The sequence below is a fragment of the Hemiscyllium ocellatum genome, chromosome 19, assembly GCF_020745735.1.
Source record: "Hemiscyllium ocellatum isolate sHemOce1 chromosome 19, sHemOce1.pat.X.cur, whole genome shotgun sequence".
NCBI classification, from domain to species: domain Eukaryota; kingdom Metazoa; phylum Chordata; class Chondrichthyes; order Orectolobiformes; family Hemiscylliidae; genus Hemiscyllium; species Hemiscyllium ocellatum.
Genome location: NC_083419.1, coordinates 56,378,077 through 56,400,155, shown reverse-complemented (window position 1 = coordinate 56,400,155; position 22,079 = coordinate 56,378,077). Strand labels below are relative to the sequence as shown.

General features: G+C 39.6%; 1 protein-coding gene across 6 annotated transcripts in view; it reads left to right on the top strand.

Moving 5' to 3' along the window:
* Nucleotides 1-22,079, top strand: part of LOC132824986 (ataxin-7-like protein 1) — a 243,594-nt gene that overhangs the window by 215,813 nt on the left and 5,702 nt on the right. For all 6 annotated transcript variants that reach the window (XM_060839936.1, XM_060839937.1, XM_060839934.1 and 3 more), the window contains one exon: nt 1,063-2,008. In XM_060839936.1, the coding sequence (XP_060695919.1) occupies nt 1,063-2,008 (946 nt within the window). The remainder of the gene's footprint in view (nt 1-1,062; nt 2,009-22,079) is intronic.

Genomic DNA, 22,079 nt, shown 5'->3' with positions numbered 1-22,079 from the left:
TTTACCCAAAGACTTTTCACATCTGTATCTTACCTTGTGAGTCGGAGGTAAGACACTGTCTGGAGGAAGGAAGTTAGTGTAGGTTAAAAGCAGGGCTGAAATGGCGGAACATTAACTAGATTGACAATTCAGAAGATTAGAGGATACACTTGCAGTATTGAAGTACACCTTGACTTAATATAGTAATCCTCTTTCTGGTTCTTTAATGAAGAATGATTGCACATAAGCATAACACCACATTATTATTGGATGTTTTCAGTAGTGACTAGAATTGTACAGATTATTCAAGTTCAAATGTTTATTTTTCTTTTTGATATTTAATTTCTGTGATCTCAACACCACACCTGTGCTTCTTCCAATAGAAGAACTCCTTAAGTGGATTTGTGGATTCATCTTCAACTCCGTAAACAAACACATTCCTATTGAGCTGCTGGTAGAATGCGGCTGTCAGGGCTGGGCTCTCAAGTGCTGACATGAGACTTTCAGTTTTTCCCTAGGTCGTTTGAGACAACAGAGAAAAGGTAAAAGTCATCATGTGCTTGACAGGCAAAGAGGGTTATCAACCTTTATTGGATCTAAGTTTGTCCCTGTTAATGTTGGACAAGCACTTCAAGACCAATTGAGCAACTTGTAGCAAATAGACTGGATGTTGATCCTCAATTTCTTGTATCACGCATAATGTTTAATTGAAATGCAGATCCATCGTTGAAGAGAGCTCCTTCTCTGAGCCCATCAAGGTGTCTTCAGTTGGACTTAGACAGGTGGTAACCCAAAAATTATACCATCTATCAGGCTCTGTTGCCTTATGCAGGAGACTCCTCTGAGTCATGGCTTGTAAACATGGCTTTGTGGAAGTGTTCCTGATTTTGCAACAAATTAGAAACAGGAAAAATCTTCCCTTTTCCAGGTCTGCTTAAATAAATGACCAGTTTCAGCAAATGAATTTAAAATCTGGGCTCTGTCTTTTATATCAAAATTGTTGGTTAATTTTTAGAAATGCGTATATTTCAAGTAGAATATTAAGAATAACATTGTTTTAATTCTCTTTTCAAACAACTTTAGGAAAATTCCTCCTGCCGCAGACAGTCCGATGCTGTCTCCTGCAGCACCTATTACCACAACTTTCTCTGCATCAGTGCTACAGCCTTTGAGCAGCCCTTCAGCAGCTTATCTTCCTTCAAGCTCACCAATCACTCCGTCTTGTGTAATGACAGCCCCAGTTTTGTCGTCAGCAGGATTTGCGACCGCAGTGGATACCAATTCCATCATGTCATACACTGCAGCCTTTCCACAGGCAGCAACTGCGTTTAATTTGATGGAGTCTGGGTTCAAGGCCCCTTCATTGTTATCACCAGTACCCATGGTCATACCTTCCCCGTCACTCAGTAAACCACTGAAAACAAAAACCAGCAGATCCTCCAAAGTTAAGGACTTATCTTCGCACAGCGACAAGGGCTCATGTAATAAGAGGAAGAAACCACCTCCGCCGCCACCACCTGCCACCTCCCCATTTACATCATCATTACAGACTTCATCTTCAACATCATCATTTTCAGGGTCGCACAAAAGGAACTGTGTGTTGAACCCTGGCACCACATTAAATTCATTTCCTGCAACATCTTCCTACAGCGCAATGTCTGTGCACAATACGAACAATGGAACCAACGCACTTAGTGCCAAAATAGACTCCTCAGGACGGACTTCCTTGCCTGGCAGCTCAACAGACTCCATTAAACATATGAGCATGGTTGTGAGCAGTATTGATCCCACTCTGTCTGTTTCTTCCCTGGTGCACCACGCAGGGGACCATGCACTAGCAGCACACAATGCTATGTCTTCGCTGCCCCTTCCTTTTGACAAGTCAGAAGGGAAAAAGCGTAAAAACTCTGGTTCCAGCAGTAGATCCAGCAAAATAACCAAAATGCCTGGTATGAACAGTGTTCACAAAAAAAGTGCTGCCAATGTTATGTCTTCAATCACAGAATCTAACAATTCTGTCTCTCGCCAGGTAAGGATTGTTTGTAATTTTTTTTTACAAAATTTGTCCTAATTTAGGACTGTTAAAGGTTTTGTCTTTTTTGTGCTTCTTCAGTGCATTACTAAAAGGACACATTAACTGACCATTTACATCATTGATGTTTGTGTGATTTTATGTACAAATTGACTATCACATTTCTTGCATTGCAAAGTGATGTCAAAAAAAGAAATATTTGAAAAATGGCTTGGCATGTCCTAAGGCTATTAAAGGTACAACATACGTGCACATTTTTGTTTTTATTCCATGAAGCTTAAGATGTAAATTTTAAATTGATGGTCCTGTTAAATTTCATTTATGCAATATGGGTGTCACTGTTAAGACTAGCATCCATTGTCCATTCCAAATTGCCGTGAAAAATATAATGATGAACTGCCTGCTTTAACACAAATAAATGGCTTGCTACACTTCAGAGGACAAGTAAGAGTCAGTCCATATTGCTGAGAGTCTGGAGTCGCATGTATGCCAGATCAGTAGGGACAGCAGATTTCTTCCCCTGATAGAAATGAGTGAACCAAATTTAATGGCAGACTGGTAGCTTCACAGTCACCATTACAAGTATGATCTTTTTATTGTAGATTTATTTAATTAACTGAATTTAAATTCTCAAACTGCTATGATGGGAATTAAACCACTATTTGATTGTTGTTTACTCCTTTGAGTTACCAATTTAGGTATGTAACCACTATGTTAATACCCTCATAATTTGCATGTTTAACAGTTCTTAGTGTTTTGATTTGGTAGTTAGTCAACAGCAACACAGCAGCACTCAGAAAATCATTTTCAATTTCTGTCTTCAGCAGTGGATCAGAGTCTGACAGACTTATTCGGGAGAGGAACCCAGTGCTAAATAAGTACTTTGGACCTGTTTTTACAAAGGAAGAAGGTGCTTTTGAAGTCATGGTGAAAGAGGAGACAGTTGATGTCTTGGATATGCTAAAAATTGATGAAGCGGCAGTACTCGAGATAGGCTACTTTGCTTAAAGTTGCTACATGATCAGGAATAAATGATTCTTATCCAAGGGGGAGTAGGGCAGGAATATAGAGATACTAGCCATAAACGTCCAATTCTCCCTGGATGCAAAATGGTGACAAGAGTACATTAGAATTCCAAATATTACATAACCATATTCAGAAAAAGTTGCAAGCATAAATGTAGCATCAACATGACATTTAGTTTAACCACTGTGGTATGGAAGCTTTTGGAAACATAAGTCAGGATAACCACCTCTTGGACAAATGTTGATAAATTAAGGAAAAGCAGTAAGGAATTGTTGAAGGAAAGTCATGTTGAGCTAATTGCTTGTCTGCTTTGATAAGGTAAAGGGCAGTTGCTGAGGCTACTATGATTGTGTATGTAGACTGTCAAAAGACATTTGATGAGTAACATTAACAAGTTTAGCAACAAAGTTTGGCCCATGGAGTAAAAGAGGCAATATGGATGCAAAATTGCTTGAGTGACAGGGAACTAAGTAGTGTGTCCAGCTGTTTTTCAGACTGATGGAGGGGATGTATTTGGTTTTATTCAGGATTGGTGTTACAACTCAGGCTTTTTTTGATTAAATATTACTGACCTAGACGAGAGTATACAGAACACTATTGCAAATTGACACAAAACCTGGACTATGAGGAGGGCTGTGGTAGACTTTAAGGTGGCATAGAAAAGATGGGGCAATGGATGGAAACACGGGGATTAGCTTTAATGTAGAGAGGTGTGATATGCTTCATTTTGATAGGAAGAACAAGGAAAGACAGTGTAAATAAAAAGGTACTGTTCTAAAGGGAACAGAGAAGCGGGGCAACCTCAGGAAATGTGTGCACAAATCATTAAGCAATTAATTAATAGAGCATTCATATTCCTTAACATTATAATTAGGAAAATAGAGGACACAAACAAGGATGCCATGACAAACTCTGTATACAGTATCTATTCACAATATGTATCAATGATTTGTATGTGTGGACCAAGTATAATATTTCCAAGTTCGCAAAGCTAAGCAAGAGTGTATGTTTTGACGAAGGTGTAAATCCTGGAGGATTTGGGCTGGTTCAGTGAGTGGGCATGAATATGGTAGTTTGAATTGGTCAGGTTATTTACTTTAGTCAAAGAAACAGATATACCACATATATCTGAGCATTGAGGAAGCTGGAAAGTGTAGATGTACAGACAGATCTAATCATTCTTGTCAATAAGTCACTGAAGGCTACCATTCAGGTGTTTGAAATAATTAGAAAGGCTAATGAAATGTTAACCTTTATCGCAAGACTTGAGTACAGGAATAAGATATCCTAAACTGATAAAATGCCATTAGCCAACGTTTTGCCCATATCCCTCTAAGCCCTTTTCTATACACGCACCCATCCTCCACCTGATAGGGCCATTCAAAATCATGGGGTATTTGGAGTCGATTGGAAAAGTTTCCTCCCATTGCTAGAATGATCCAGAACCAACAGACATTGATATAAAGGCTGCAGAGATAGTGAATGTATTTGAGGTCATCTTTCAAAGTTGTGCAGAAGTGACTGCAGATTGGAAGGCTTTATATTGTAATCTTGGTGTTTAAGTCAAGAAGGAGAAAAAAAGCAAGGAAATAATGACTTGATAGTCTGATGTCAGTTGTAGAGAAAAAATGAGAACATCTTTTTATAGGATTATTGGATATTGGTCGAAAAATAATTTTCAATTGTCTGCATGGATTTATGAAAGGAAAGTAGAATTTTTGAGGATGTTAGCACAGTAATTAAAGGAAATATGTAGAAGTGATATATTTGGATTTCTGAAGACTTTGATAAAGACCGGCGAATGATAAAATTAAAGCACCTGGGATGGAGGAATGGTTAACAGGCACAAAGCAGAGAGTAGTGTTCAGTGTGCCACTCAGAGGTTGGCTAGTTATGACAACTGGGTTACCAAATATTGTGAGCAATTTGGGTGCCATACCTCAGGAAGGATGTACTGGCCCTGGAGCAGTCCAGAGGAATTTCACAAGAATGGTCCCAGGAATGAAAGGCTTAACATTTGAGGACTCTGGGTCTATACTCGATGGAATTTAGAAGGATGAGGGGGGATCTAATTGAAACTTACAGAGTACTGAACAGCCTGGACAGAGGGGAGGTTCGGAAGATGGTTCAATTCGGAGGAGAGACTAGAACCCAAGGGCACAGCCTTAGAGTAAAGGGAATATCCTTTAGAACAGAGATGAGGAGAAACTTGTTCAGCCAGAGAGTGGTGAATCTATGGAATCCATTGCCATAGAACGCTGTGGAGACCAAGTCATTAAATATATTTAAGACAGAGATTGATAGGTTTTGTTTTCAAGGGGATCAAAGGTTATGGGGAAACAGTGGGAGAATGGGGTTGAGGAACCTATCAGCCATGATTGAATGGTGGAGCAGAGTTGATGGGCTGAATGGCCTAATTTCTGCTGCTGTCTCTTATGGTCTTATGATCAGTTCTTGGATCTCAACTGTTTATAATTTATATCAGTTGCAACATATGTAAGAAGATACAAAACTTGGAATGAGAACTGGGAGGATACAAAAAGGTTGATTTTAGAGAGGCTGAGCAAGTTAGTAAGAGCATGGAAAATGGAATATAACTTGGACAAGTGTGAAGTTGTCCACTCTGGGAGGAGAATCAAAAGTGAACAATGTTCCTTAAATGGTGAGAGATTGGAAAGTGTTGATGTACAATGGGACGTGAGTGTCCTAGTTCAAAAGGCACTGAAAGCTAACAGACTGGATATAATTTGAAGGCAAATAATATGTTGGCCTTTATCACAAAAGATTTGAATTCAGGCACAGTGAAGTCTTGCTTCAGTTTTATGGAACACTGGTGAGACTGCATTTGGAGTTTCATGTGCAGTTCTGGCCCCTTGGCTAAAGATGGCTATACTTGCCATACATGGAGTTCAGCAGAGGTTTACCAGACTGATTCCTGGGATGGTGGGACTGGGCTGTAAGCAGGGATTGAGGACACTGGAGTTTAGAAGAGTAAAGGTACCAATCTCATAGAAATTTATTGAAGTTTTAAAGAGATAAATATAGTAAATCCAGAAAAGATAATTCCTGACTGTGGAGTCTAGAACCAAGAAACATGGACTCGAATAAAAGACCAGCCATACTACAAGAACATCTTTCCTCAGAAGATGACAAATCTGTGGAATTAGTTACTCCAAACGTCTGTGGAAGCTCAGTCATTGGGTAAGTTCAAGGCATGAAAATGTGTTGCTGAAAAAGCACAGCAGGTCAGGCAGCATCCAGGGAACAGGAGATTCGACATTTCGGGCATAAGCCCTTCTTCAGGAATCCTGAAGAAGGGCTTATGCCCGAAACGGCGAATCTCCTGTTCCCTGGATGCTGCCTGACCTGCGCTTTTTCAGCAACACATTTTCAGCTCTGATCTCCAGCATCTGCAGACCTCACTTTCTCCTCTAAGTTCAAGGCATTGCTTGATAGATTTCTAGTTACGCATATCGTTGAGGAATATGCGAATATTTGGAAATATGGCATTGAGTTGGGTGATCAGCCATGATCTAGAATGGTGAAGCAGGCTTGAGGTGCTGAATAGCCTACTGCTGGCATAAATTTCCATGATCTATCCAATGTGTTACCCCATTCACCACAGCTTTTGTTTTTTGCAATAATTTTGATGAGTACCTTATCAAATACCTACTGAAAATCAGTACAGTACATTGACCATTTCTGCTTTATTTGCAATACATGTAACTTACTTGAGCTTGAATAGATTGACTAAACATGATTCCCATTGATAAAGCCATGTTAACTCTGTCTGATTACCTTGAACTTTTCAAAATGCCCTGCCATAACATATTGCTTCTAACAGCTTTCCTCTGACAGATGAAAAGCTAACTGACCTGTAGTTTTCTGCTTCCTGTTACAAATTAGGTAACAATCTTAAAATTGATAAAGCAATTACAGGGAGATTTTCTCATGGTGGCAGATCTGTTTATTTGAATTGCCTTTTGAAACTAGTTTGTGTTATCACCTGTGTACCATTTGCTAATTATTGTAAATTGAAGTACATGTCAATTTTTGTATTGCAAAAATATACTTTTTCCTTCAAAGATCTTTATTATATTATACAATAACTGAAGCATTTCTGTACAGTCTTTGCACACCATAAACAAGTAAACACTGGAATTCAGCATTCCTTGCAGTTGCAAAAAAAAAACCCAAGGTATTTCTTCCTTGTAGAAGAATTCTTATTTGAATTCTTACTAATTAGGCCTTTTTGTATAAAGGACATTTGTAACGTCAATACAAAAGCGATGATTAATCCTCTTTAAAAATAAGTGACAGTATTTTAACAGTGGTTTTTGTCATGATCTTGCACTCTGGTCAGTTCTAAACCTTGAGCCACATTGACTGGAGAGATGGTGAGTTAAAGACTGGATTTTCTTCTTGAAGCCTGGGAAAATAAGAGTGGTTATTCCAGCACTTTTGAGTGGTCAGTTTACCAGCAGAACTTTGAATGCATGCCAGTGATCTGTCGTCTTTGCAGCAGAGGAGACAAAGCATGTTGAAAACGCACATACATCACTTGAATAAAAGAATAAACTAAGTTTCTCCATCTTTTCCTTCTAATTCTTGCTTGTAAATCTTTTATAAGCACTAGTAAAAGTTACATAGTCCCAGGGCACCTTAGACCTGTTCTGTCATTAACCTGAGGATCACCACACCTCAAGCAAGAGGAGAAATCGAGAAGCTATGATAACCTCAGCACAGGATTAGGGGCAGGAATTGAAACAGTGGGGTGGGCATTACTCTGCCTTGCAAACCAACCATCCAGTCATCTGAGCTAACCAAGCCCACTAAGCACTAGTAGTGACATAGTTTCTTTGTGACGCATCGCTGGAGGTAAGAATGCCATGTTTTTAAAGCAAAGAGCTTGTTCCCACATTAAAATGCAAGTAAATCAGCTCAGCAGTAGAATTTACACCTTGAATGTTTGATCCTACACCTAGCTTTCACTTTTTATGCACCTTAAATTTAAACAGTTTATCTCTTTATTGTCAGAATTCATCCACATCTGTAAGCTTCTTGAAGAATGTAGACTGAGGGTCAATTGTTCTTCATCACAAGTTAAAAATAGGACCAGGAGCAAGCTATTTGGGTGTTTTAAACCATACAGTATTACCATAGTCAGGCTGATTGTGGGCATAGTAATGAAAACAAAAGATCAAGACACAAAAAAAGGGCAGTAAAGCAAGTTGCAAGAGGGATACAGCAATTTACAGAGATATTGATCGGTTAAGTGAATGGACAAGGAGTTAGCAAATGAAATATAGTTTGTGGATGAGTATAATGTTCACTTTGGAAGGGAGAACAATATTATTTAAATGGAGAAAAACTGCAGAAAGCTGCAACACAAATTAATTGGTGGCACATGTGTGCAAAATAGAATACTAACACAAAGGTTCAACAGGAATCAAGAAGGCTAATGGATTGTTGTCCCTTCTTTCAAGATTTGGAGGTGCTGGTGTTGAACTGGGGTGGACAGGGTCAAAAGTCATTTCCATGGAGGGTGGTGTTTATAGATATGCACAATCTTCTTGGAGATCTCCACTACCATTCACCATGAACACGGCCAAATACTCATGTGACTCAGCCAATCTTTCTATCTCATAAGCTGCAGGCAAGGGTGCCCAAGGCATAGTATATTGGTGAGACCATGCAGACGCTAAGACAATGAATGATTGGACACTGTGCAGCAATAGTCAGAAGGAATGTTCCTTCCTAGTTGGGGAGTCAAGGACATTTGGCCTCTAATCTTTGGGTAAGCAACCTCCAAGGCGGCCTTCATGATACACAACAACACATAATGGCCGAGCAGAAACTGATAGCCAAGGGTCCGTACCCATGAAGACAGCTTCAACTGTAACCTTGTGTTCATGTCGTGCTCCATGTGACCTTGCCATACTGTTTTGTAAAATCATCTTTACTGTCCTGTTTTGACACCATCACCCCTTAATAACTTACAATCTCTCTATCTTAATTAGTTTGATGTGGAGATGCTAGTGTTGGACTGGGCTAGACAAAGTCAGAAATCACATGATATCTGGTTATAGTCCAACAGGTTTATTTGGAATGTCAAGCATTCAGAGCTTAGCCCCTTTGTCAAGTGTACTGAGAGGGAAGCACACAGGATTTGAGGGCAGAGAGATCAAAAGATCATACAAATGGTGTTAGTGGAATGTTGAATAATAAGTCTGTGCAGGTGGCCAAGGGTGTTAAGACAGTGAGTAAAGTGCCAACAGCTGAATAATAAGCAAAGGAATAACCTCTAATCTGATTAAATGAGGCAGAGAGATGATTACAAAAAATTAAAAATCAGGTGGCGCTGGAGACAAACCAAATGACTGGAAAAATGTGGAACAAAAGCAGAAGGAGCTGGAAAAGCCAAGCAGGTCCAGCAGTATCTATGAAGAAAAACCAGAGGAAGGGTCACTGGACCTGTTTGGCTTTTCCAACTCTTTCTGGTTTTGTTCCATGATATTCCAGTCATTTCTAGCACCACCTTATTTTTAAAGTTTGTAATTATCTCTCTGCCTCATTTAATCGGATTATAGGTCATCCCTGGGCTGGTTATTCAGCTGTTTACACGATGTCTAACACCCTTCGTCACCTGCAGAGACTCATTATTCGACACTCCACTCACACCATTGTATGATCTTTTGATATCTGTGCCCATCAATTGTGTTCTGTGTACTTCCTTCCCACTTTACATGATGAAGGGGCTATGTTCCAAAAGCTTGTGATTTCACATAAATCTATTGGACTATAGCCTGGTGTCGTGTGATTTCTGATTTAATTAGTTTGTACAGTTTTGGATTACTTATTACTTTGGTTAGACCCTCTGTTTGCGACTCTCATCTTATTCCAGTCATTTAGTTTGTCTCCAGCACCACCTTATTTTTAATTTTTTAAAATCATCTCTCTGCCTCAATCAGTTGGATTATAGGTCAACCCTTCACTTGCTATTCAGCTATTGACACTTTACTCACACCATCTGACACTCTTGATCACCTGCAGAGACCTATTATTTGTCCTGTCGACACTCCCCTCAAACCATTTGTATGATCTTTTGATCTCTTTGATTATAAAATCTGTGCCTAGGTGCTCTCTTCTCTTCACTTGACGAAAGGTCTGCGCTTTGAAAGCTTGTGATTTCAAATAAATCTGCTTTTGTGTGACTTTTGACCTTATTTCGAGGGCGTTGGGAGTATAAGGTGAGGGGAATCTTACTGTAACTGTACAAGTTGTTGGTGAGACCACATCGGGAATATATGACCAGTTTTGGTCCCCTTATTTAAGGAAAGATATTACTTAGTTGTAAGCAGTTCAGTGAAGATTCACTCAAATGATCCCCAGCATAGAGGAATTGCCCTAGTAGCAAAAATTTAACAAGTTGGGAATCTACTTACTGGAGTTCAGAAGAATGAAAAGTTACCTCATTGACGCACACACAATTCTTAAGAGCGTTAATAGAGTAAATGCTGAGCGGGTGCTTTCCCTCATGGGAGAGTTTAGGACCGGAGTGCCTAGCCTCAGAATAAAGGGGCACCTATTTAAGACTGAGATGAGGAATTTCGTCTCTGAGGATTGAGTCTTTGGAATTTGTTGTCTCGGAGAACTATGGAGCAGAGCCCATGTATAAATTTAAGGCTGAGACAAATAGATTCTTGATTAGTAGGGAATCAAGGATTGCGGGGAAATGTAGAAAAATGAATGTCAGGAGTATCGTATCAATCATGATCCTATTGAATGATGGAGAAGGCTTGAGGGACTGAGCAACCTACTCTTTCTTATGGACTCATTGTCCATCTGCAGATGCTGAAAATCTGCAGCAAACACAAACAGACAGTTCTGGAGAAACTGAGCAGGGTTTGGCAGCACCTGTAAAGAGGAAAAACAGCCAGTGTTTTGAGTCAGGTCTAAGGTATATTTCAATTCCTTAGTTCCCCTATAACCTCAAATGCCTTGTATATCAAAAGATCTGTCCAACCCAGCCTTGAATACTTTCAATGGCCCAGCCTCCACCGCTCTTTGGGATGGAGAATATCAAAGATGAATAACTTTCGGAAAGAAGAAATTCCTCCTCGCCTCTGGTGTAAATGGGAGACCCCAAATTCTGAATCTGAGCCTCCTGGTTCTATATCTTCCCAAGAGGGAAACATTCTCTCAGCGCTGAAGAAGCCTGAAAGTTTCAGTCTTTTATTTCAATAAGATCTCCTCCCATTTTTCTAATTTCCAACAGGTTTGAGTCCAATAAGCTCAGCCTTGTAGCTGCCTGATGACAATCATCCATAGGCACCTCTGGGAACTATCAGTGTTGCAGAAACATTTATTTTTCCTACTCTTTCAATGCCTCGGGCCTAGAAGCGGGATAAGATGCAGGATTGCCAGATAGTAATTTTATGTATTGGATGATTTTTTTTTCCACCAAACCTATGCTATCACTCCAAAGGAATATAAACATTTGTAAGTTAGAGAATTTTCGAGTCCAGCCCACTCCAGAAACGTCAGTATATAATTAGGGCTTATTACCCAGCCATTAGGTCAAAAGGTGCTACATTGTTGGAGCGATTTATTTCAGGCAAAACTGAAGTCCCTTCTTTCTCTAAAGTGAATGTGAAAGATCCGATTGCACTACTTCAAATCACTGCAGGAGTCACAAACAAATCTGTGGTCCAAGTTCAGTAGGAAATGGGGAAAGCGATTGGAATGTTGGCCTTCATTTCAAAGGGAATGGAGTATAAAAATAGGGATGTCTTGCTAAAATCTGTACAAGGCACTGATCATGTCACAGCTGAGGTACCATGAAAATTTTGCTCTCCGTACCAAAGGGAAAATGCACTGCCAGTGTAGGCAGTCCAGAGAAGATAAACTAGGTTGTTACCAAATATAGAGGGATTTTCGTATTTGGAGAGGGTGAAATGTAATCATTAGAATTCAGAATAATGCGAGAAAACATTAAAACATAGATTATTCCCAAGGGTAAATGCAGAAATGTTGTTTCTCCTTGTGGGAGATTCTGGGATATGAGAGCATTATCTCAGAGCTCGCACATTTACGACAGAGGAAAATAGTGAACTCTTGAAATCTTCATGGCAGAGGGCTGTTTAGGCTGGATTATTAATGTTTCAAGTTTGAGAGAGAGAGACAGGCAGATATTTGATCAGTAAGGGGATCAGGGATACGGGGATAAGACAGGAAAGTGGAGTTGAGGATTATCAGATTAGTAATGATCTTATTGTGTATCAGTGCAGTCATGATACATGAATTAAAACATAGAATTTGGCCCTCGATGTTGTGCTGACCTGTGAAACCAATTTGTAGCCCATCTAACGTACACTATTCCATTATCATCCATATGTTTATTGAATGAACATTTAAATCCCCTTAAAGTTGGCGAATCTACTACTGTTGCAGACAGGGAGTTCCACACCCTTACTACTCTGAGTAAAGAACCTACCTCTGACGTCTGTCCTATATCTATCCTCTGACATCTGCCCTATATCTATCACCTCTCAATTTAAAGCGATGTCCCCTTGTGCTAGCCATCACCATCCAAAGAAAAGGCTCTCACTGTCCACCCTATCTAATCCTCTGATCATCTTGTATGTCTCTCTTAAGTCACCCCTCAACCTCCTCCTTCTGTAACGTAAAGTCTCTAGTCCCTCAGCCTTTCCTCATAAGACCTTCCCTGCAAAGCAGGCAACATCCTGGCAAATCTCCTCTGCACCCTTTCCAATGCTTCCACGTCCTTCCCATAATGCAGTGACCAGAACTATACGCAATACTCCCAAGTGTGGCTGCATCAGGGTTTTGTACAGCTGCAACATGACATCATGGCTCTGAAACCCAATCCCTCTACTAATAAAAGCTAACACACCATATGCCACCTTAACAACCCTATCAACCTGGGTCGCAGCTTTCAAGGATCTGTGTCTGTAGACACAGAGGTCTCTCTGCTCATCCACACTACAAAGAATCTTAATATTAGCCCAGTGCTCTGTTTTCCTGTTACTCCTTTCAAAGTGAATCACCACACGCTTTTCAGTATTAAATTCCATTTTCCACCTCTCTGCAGCTTATCTAAGACCCTTTCTGCAATGACCACAACTCCACCTACCTTTGTATCATCCGCAAATTTACTAACCCTTCCTTTTACGCCCTCATTAAGGTCATTTATAAAAGTGACAAACATCAGTGGCCCCAAAACAGATCCTTGAGGGTACACCACCAGTAACTGAATTCCAGAGTGAACATTTCGCATCAACCTCCACCCCCTGTTGTCTTGCAACGAGCCAATTTCTGATCCAAACTGCTAAATCACCCTCCATCCCGTGCCTCCATATCTTTTTGCATTAGTCGATTGTGGGAAACCTTATCAAACGCTTTACTGAAATCAATTTACACATCAACCACTTTACCCTCATCCACCTGTTTGGATACCTTCTCAAAGAACTCCAGGTTTGTGAGGTATGACCTACCCTTCACAAAATTGTGTTGACTATCCCTAATCAAATTATTCCTTTCTAGATGGTTATAAATTCTATCTCTTATAATCCTTTCCAACACTTTACCCAGAACCGAAGTAAGGCTCACTGGTCTATAATTACCAGGGGACAACATCTGCTGTGCTTTTCCTCCACCATTCTGATCTAAACTCTGGTTTCCAGCATCTGCAGTTCTCTCTTTTGCCTAGTTGATTTTAACCTTACTGCAAATCCTCTTATAAGGATGCCTACCTTGAAGAAGTTCTCCTCCTCTCTCCACAAGAATCTCGGTGAGTCTCTCTCTTTCTCACTGCAACCCCCAGGTCATCATCTCTGCCCTGAAGCTCTTTCCTACCTGCCAATCTACCTTCCCATCTATCCGCTCCACCCTCCCCTCTGATCTATCACCTCCATCACCACCCCCATTGACCTATTGTACTTTTTGCTACCTTCTCCCCAGTGCGACCCCCCCTCCCCCCAATTTATCTCTCCACCCTGGAGGTTTCCTGCCTCTATTCCTGATGAAAGGCTTTTGCCCAAAATGTCGATTTTCCTGCTCCTCGGATGCTGCCTGATCTGTTGTGCGTTTCCAGCACCACTCTGATCTAAACCTTGGTTTCCAACATCTGCAGTCCTCATGTTTGCCTATTTGCTATCCTCCAGTCTTCTGGCACTATTCCTGTAGACAATTATGACATAAAGATCAAAGCTAAAAGCTCTGCAATCTTCTCCCTAACTTCCCAGAGGATCCTAGGATAAATCCCATCTGGCCCAGGGGACTTGCTTATTTTCACACTTTCCAGAGTTCCTCCTTATGAACCTCAATCCCATTTTAGACTAATAGCCTGTTCCTCAGTATTCTCCTCGACAACATTGTCTTTTCCCTTTGTGAATGCTGACAAAAAAAATTCATTTAGCACCTCTCCTATCTCCTCAGACTCTATGCACAACTTTCTACTACTGTCCTTTACTGGTCCTAATCTTCCTGTAGTCATTCTTGGCCTATTAGGCTATTGGTTCTTATTGCCTAAGGGCAGGACAGTTTCCCCTGGTGAATCTTTATCCCTTAACCAACCATGCAGAGCAGTTAATCTGATCATTATCACAGACAGCAATGTGATAATGATCAGATTAACTGCTCTGTGTGGTTTTTGGAAAGGATGAGCTCAGAGCTCGTCTCAACGTATGTAAAATATCAATCACTTGCTCTGTTAGATGCCAAGCTCTAGGCTCCCCGTTTTTCACTAAAACGTTCAAGTTAAACCAAATAATCATTTGACGTGGGACAAAGGAAAACTTAAGCCAGACCCTCTTTATCTCTATGTGCAGCCTTATGGCATTAAATTCTGTCCTCTAGCCTTTTTAAATAACTGCAACATTTCTTTAGGCATTTAATTTTATTTTGAGATGAAGTGCATTGATTCAAGAAAGGAATCCTGAAAACACATTCTTCAGGTAAACTGCTTTGCCACAGTATCACAAATAAATGCCTTCAACTTCAAAACAAACAGATCTAGGTAATTATGATCTAAAAATTATTGAATAGCTCACATTTCCTCTTTCTTTATGTGCTATTCACTTTTGTTATTAAAATTCGTTGCACTTTGTACTTAATTTAGTTAAGACTTGTGTTTGTGAACAAAGTATTTTTACTGTTGGGCACAATAAATGTGAAGTGTCAGTGTACTTTTCAAACAGAATATTTAGTGATACATATTCTAACAGTCCCACAGTTTCACTGTTCAGGTTATCTCATTGTTTACAATGTTAACTTTGCTGTACCATTGATAATTTACTTTGTCAAATGTGCAAGTATTACATGAGATTCAGTCAGTTGTGGTACAGACTCCACAGGTTCATTACCCTTATCTCTGCTTTAAATGGGCAAGCTTTGAGATGATGCTGTCTGATTCCAGAGTATCGGTTCACTTAATCACTGATAGAGAACAGTAGAAAAAGATAAATTTGATTTTTGAATTTACAATCTAAAATCTAAAGACTTGATCATTAGCTTGGATCAAAGAATGTTGATCTGCTAGTTATGAATAATTTAGGTTACTGTTGTACTGACTGCATTGTGTAACTGAAGAATAGCTGCAGCTGACAGATTATTTTGCATTGATGTGCATTTTGGTTATCTTATCTGCGACTTTTCTGTGATAACAGGGTCAATCTGATTAAGTTAAAAATCACACAACACCAGGTCCAACAAGAACCACGTGCTTTCAGAGCGCTGCTCCTTCATCAGGTAGTAAGGTGTAGATAATGTCATAAAGCACAGAAGTTGGATTTGACAGTGACCACATTAATTGAAGTTAGGACTTTAGTAAGGTATTTGACAAGGTTCCCATGGGAGACTGGTTAGCAAGGTTAGATCTCATGGAATACAGGGAGAACTAGTCATTTGGATACACAACTAGCTCAAAGGTAGAAGTCAGAAGGTTGTGGTAGAGGCCTGTGACTAGTGGAGTGCCACAAGGATCGATGCTGGGGCTGCTATTTTTCATCATTTATATAAATGGTTTGGGTGTGAGTCAGAGTATTGAGTACAGGAGTTGGGAGGTCATGTTGGGGCTGTACAGGACATTGGTTGGGCTACTGTTGGAATATTGCATGCAATTCTGGTCTCCTTCCTATTGGAAAGATGTTGTGAAACTTGAAAGGGTTCAGAAAAGATTTACAAGGATGTTGCCAGGGTTGGAGGATTTGAGCTATAGGGAGAGGCTGGACAGACTGGGGCTGTTTTCCTTGGAGCGTCGGAGGCTGAGGGGTGACCTTATAAAGGTTTATAAAATCATGAGGGGCACGGATAGGATAAATAGACAAAGTCTTTTCCCTGGGGTGGGGGAGTCCAGAACTAGAGGACATAGGTTTAGGGTGAAAGGAGAAAGATATAAATGAGACCTAAGGGGCAAATTTTTCACACACAGGGTGGTACATGTATGGAATGAGCTACCAGAGGAAGTGGTGGAGGCTGGTACAATTGCAATATTTAAAAGGCATCTGGATGGGTATATGAATAGGAAGGGTTTGGAGGGATATGGGCTGGATGCTGGCAGGCGGGACTAGATTAGGTTGGGATATCTGGTTAGTATGGCGCATTGGACCGAAGGGTCTGTTTCCATGCTGTACGTTTCTATGACTCTAAATGACGGCATGTGGATTGAATTCAGAAATAAAAGAGGACAGCCAATCTGTCCAAGATGTACTATAGACCAGATAGTGGACATGGGATAGAAGAGCAAATATGCATTCAAACCTCTGAGTGCAAAAGCAATAATGGTTGGGAACTTCAACTACTATAGTATCAATTGGAATATGAATAGTATGAAAGACACAAAGGGCACTAAATTCTTCCATTCAAGAGAACATTTTACTGAACTACCATATAAGGAGCCTCAGGGAATGAAGCCAGGCAAGTGGATGAACTGGGTAACCACTTTGAAGGTAGTGACCATAATACAGTTAGATTTAGCACTTGTCTCAATTAGAGTGGAACTCCAACAAAACTCAAAACTTGACACCATTTGGGACAATACAGCCTGCTTGATTGGCACCTCACCCAATGTCTTCAAAATTCAATCTATTGCAGACACAGCAGCTGTGTACCATCTACAAGATGCATTGCAGCAATTCACTAAAACTCCTTTTGAACGATACCTTTCCAGTGTATGATCTCTACCATCTAGAAGGACAAGGCCAGCATATGCATGGGGATATCATCTGCACTTTCAATTTCAGTATCTGTCGTGCTGAAAACACTCCTGAAGTAATCATATTCTTCATGTTCTGAGATGTAAAGCTGAAACAATCATTTGAAGCCTTAAAACTAGCAAGAGAGTTTTAATTGTGTGATTTTAGCATCAGGAGATTCAGCAGGAGATGAGATGAGATAGGGTGGACTTGGGTGAAGTTATAGAGATGAATACAGTACTGTTAGTGATGGTGTAGATATACGGCTGGCTGCTTGTCTTGGGATTGTCTTTGATGCCTTGATTGCAAACAGCATGCTTCAACTTCATACAGTTGTCAAGGAGAGGGTATATTTGCTGATTGACAGTTCTAACTGACAGGCTTAATTTTAATGTTAAATATTAATATTGACATTAATAAGAAATGAAACTTGGCCTGTTGAGTCAAAACAAGTGCAATACTCTAGCCTTTGCAAAGAACAAGTTTCTGTGTATTAATAGGTAGCTTCCAACATATGCAGGTTCATCACACTATGAGCCTGACTGACCGTTGGTTGTTAGCGTAATTCTTCACACACTCAGGACTATCCTGCAAAATTTATCTAATTACAGAATCACTGACTGTGATTGGACATAGCATTGCACATTTTGCAAGTCCAGATTGATTGCATATATTGCAAACTCTTTCCATAGATTCTGCCTGAATTGCTGTGATCTCCGGCACATCTTGTTTTCAATTCAAAGGGAAATACTGTTTGACATAATCTGCCAGTCTTTGGGACTATAGCCAAATACCTAGCACTACACTGGCACTGAAATTCATACACCATATTTCACATTTGTAATCAAAGATGAAGCAAAACCTGCTAGTTAACTGTCAATCATTATGAACAGGAGCATTCTCCTGTTGCAGCACCTCTATCAGCCAATGTTCACTTGCCAAGCAATGAACACACACATCTTGTTTTTTTTAAAAGTAATGTTTTCTCTTTAAATTGGTATCCTTGTGAATTGTCTTGATGATCACAAGGCAAATCACTGGGACAAAATTTTTTTTTCAGTTTTCAGGAATACTCAAATTCTTTGCTTCCAAATGACCATTTGGTAGAGTTAGCTGTTCTTACTTTATTTAACTTGCGTTATTTATCTATTTTCCTATGCAAAGCAATGCTCTAAACATGATCTTTTGTTTGGGGATTTTTGATGCTGTCTTCATATCCCTCACCTTTGCAATTGCTGTCTCATTTTATTTAAGGTCTTTCTTTGGTTTGTACCGAAAGCAACATACTACGATTAAAGTTGTTAATGTAGACCATGTTGCACCGAATTGAACTGTAGAACTTGACAAGATTTATTGTATAGTTTTGCTTTTCAATGCCTGAGAATTAATAGAGAACGAATGAATATCTTGTTGAAATGTTTCTTTTCTCTATTCCAATCCATTCAGTTACAATGACAGCAGGCTGTTTTGCAAGTAGCTCATTTATAACTGAAGTCAAAGTTCTAGAACTATCCTTGTTACTTCTCTTTATGAAGCAGCAAGTACAACGTTGTAGTTTTTGAGAAGAAAGATGACTTTGGATTGAATATAACACCTTCCATCATGATAGGGTGACTATAAACTGCTTTACAGATAGTTAGAAGTACAGTCAGTCAGGGTCATGTTGGGAAACAAATGATAGAGAATATGTGCATTGTAAGGTCTCTAAGACATCAATAAGATGTGTGATTTAATAATAAAGCTGGACAGTATTAATCTTCTGCATTAGATACGGACACTGCAAAATCCTGTTTGTTGATAACTGGTGTCTCGTGCCACACTTGCTGGAGCTGTCTCACAGACCAGTTTTGCCATATGCCATCATATGTAGTGGTGGACAGTTAAGAGGCTAATTGGGAGCCAATGCCTCCAAAATCTTTGTGTGGCATGACAGAAGATGTGTGATATATATGAATTTTAATATTATTTATTTTAGAGTTCGGATTTTAAACTGGCGGATTTGGTCTGAGTTTATGAAGGAATTTAATGAATAACCTGTCAGTATTTCTTTTAAAATCAGGATGACAGTGTGTCCCTGGAGTGATAATGGGAATTTGTTTGCATTGTGAGACTATTATAATTGACAGAGTGAACATTGAAAAACATTAGCTTGCCTTTGGTTTAGAAGAGCTGAAAATGTGTTGCTGGAAAAGTGCAGCAGGTCAGGCAGCATCCAAGGAGCAGGAGAATCGACGTTTCGGGTATGTGCCCTTCCTTCCTTTACCAGCAACACATTTTCAGCTCTGATCTCCAGCATCAGCAGTCCTCACTTTCTCTCTTGGTTTAGAAGAATCAAGAATTGATTTTATTTGGTTTAGGGGAAAGCCCATAGCTTGGAAAGCTTTTGGTTTCAGTTTTGCAGAAGTTTCTGGCTTAAAGGTGTTTGAGAAAATTTAGGAACTAGATTTCTTCAGTATAAGGATCTGAAGTTCCAGGCTATAATGGTTTCATGTAGACCCTTCAGGGCTCTAAATAGCTGAGAAAATCTAATCTCTGTGTGAATAATTAGTAAAAGGCTATCAAACTCACACGGCTGGGATCTGAAAGAAACAGGTAAGTCAAATGTGGTGTGATATAGATGTTATGGAGAGGGGAAATATTAGCAATCTTTGAGAAGATTTGTAACTCAGGTTGATGATATATATGTAAGTTGGCTCACTGAGCTGGAAGGTTTGTTTTCAGATGTTTCGTCACCATGACTAGGTAACATAATCAGTGAGAGTCTCTGATGAAGCGCTGGTGGTATGTCCTGCCACTGTTCTGGTGTTTATGTATTGTAAAGTGATGGTGTTTGGATAGCTGGGATTGCATTTTTGCCATGAAAATCTTTCAGGCTGTGTTTTATGTAAAAAGTCTGGTTTATATTATTTCAGCTTAATTTCTTATGCATAATAAACTAAGGTTTTATTGTTAAGACCAAATCTGCAGTATATATGCTTGTCATTCAGTGAAAAACTACATCATTAAGTAAAAAAATATTGCTAGGCCAGATTCCAGTCTTGCATCTGAATTATCCAAGGATACCATCAGCTGGGATCATAACAGTGAACCGCAGGGGTTAAGAAAGCAGCTCACAACCTCCACCTGAAGGACAGTTAGTGTCAGACAATAAATACTGGCCTTTCTATGATGTATACATCCTGTGAATGAATTTTTAAAGTCATCTGTTAATTTAGTAGTGTTGGTTAAGCAATAGATATTTGGTTAGCGCATGAGGGTCATCTGCCATACTCTTTGAATAATGGCTCTTATTCCACCGGAGAGGGATGAAGGGGCCTCAGTTCAGCATCTGATTTGGAAACAGCTCCTCAAATGATGCAGCGCTCCTTGAATTGACTGCCTAGACTGTATGCTCACACTTCTCAAATAGGGCTTAAAGCCATGGACTTCCTAATTCAGAGGCAAGAGAACCACCAACTGAGCCGTGGCTAACGTGGAGATAGACGTGAGCATTTGTACAAGAATAATATACTGTTTTCCACCTTTAGCTTTATGGTTCTCCTGTGAGTACGTCCAAAATTTCAGTATTTAGAATTTGCACCGTTTTTAAAAAAAGCTCTGCACTTCTGTTGCTAACAATCTGAATAACCTCTCACTTCCCCACATCTAGCATCTCGTTACACACTCAAACGGTCTCTGTATCGCTTTGCAGCCTTTTGTGTTCTCCTCACAACTTGCATTCTCATCCACCTTTGCATTATTTTGTCACTTTACGTGACTAATTTGAATTTGAATCGAATTACATAAGAATTCCTGCAAGATTCAAGTCAAATATAGTTTGATGTGCATGGTAGTCCCAAGGTGGCAAACGTGTGGCCTCATAGATGACAGCAAAGAAAATGAATGGGCAGTTACAAGATGCCTTGAGATTTTTAGCTTTTTGGACAGGCTACAAGCTTTAAAGAAAAAGGTAGAAATATTCAGAGCATTTTCTATCAAACTCCCTATCATTATAAAAGCCTGAAACACTTTTTCTGTTGATGGCTGCTGGGTCACTGTTCTAAATCCTTCTGCCTTTTTCTTTTAAACTTGAGTGTTTCCTCTTCAGGTGCTTAGAAATCTCGAGTTTAAGAAGGCAGCTGGCCTCATTGTCCATTTCCAATTTTGGCTAATACAGAGTAGCAGTGCAAATGTTCAGCTTATTATAAGCATCTGGAATTGGGACTTGATATTCTGCTGGCAGGTCTAATTGATGACTTTGACACAATTGGAATTTTGAGTTATCCCATTTGCTTGTATCACATTTTCACTGTGGCAGAGACCCCAGCACTGACTGATTTGATACTTCACTGATCACGATCTGCCAACTTTTAAATGCTCTAAGTCTCTTATTTCTTCTATTGGTTTCTCTCCATTAAGCAATCCTCTATTCATAGCAATATGTTACCTCAACGTCCTGAGCCCTTACTAATTCAAATCCTGCAGATGTTGGAGATCTGAAATAAAAATAGAAACTCAGCACATCTGATAACATCTATAGACAGAAGAACTGAGTTAATATTTTGAGTCCAAAATGACTCATCTTAAGAAGAATCTCCAGTTCTGTAGAAGTCATTGGATTTGAAACGTTAATGCTGTTTCTCTCTTCGCAGGTGCTGTCAGTCCCTCTCAGTTTCTACAGCAGCATCTGCTTTTATCCCTGAGCTCTTGCGTACTAACCTTTCCCTTATTGAGTGCATTTTGGAAATCCAAATATACTATAAACTCCTCTTTATCTTTCCCACTAGTTACATGTTCAGAAAGCCCTAATAAATTTTCAAACATAGTTTTACAACAGGGAAACAATG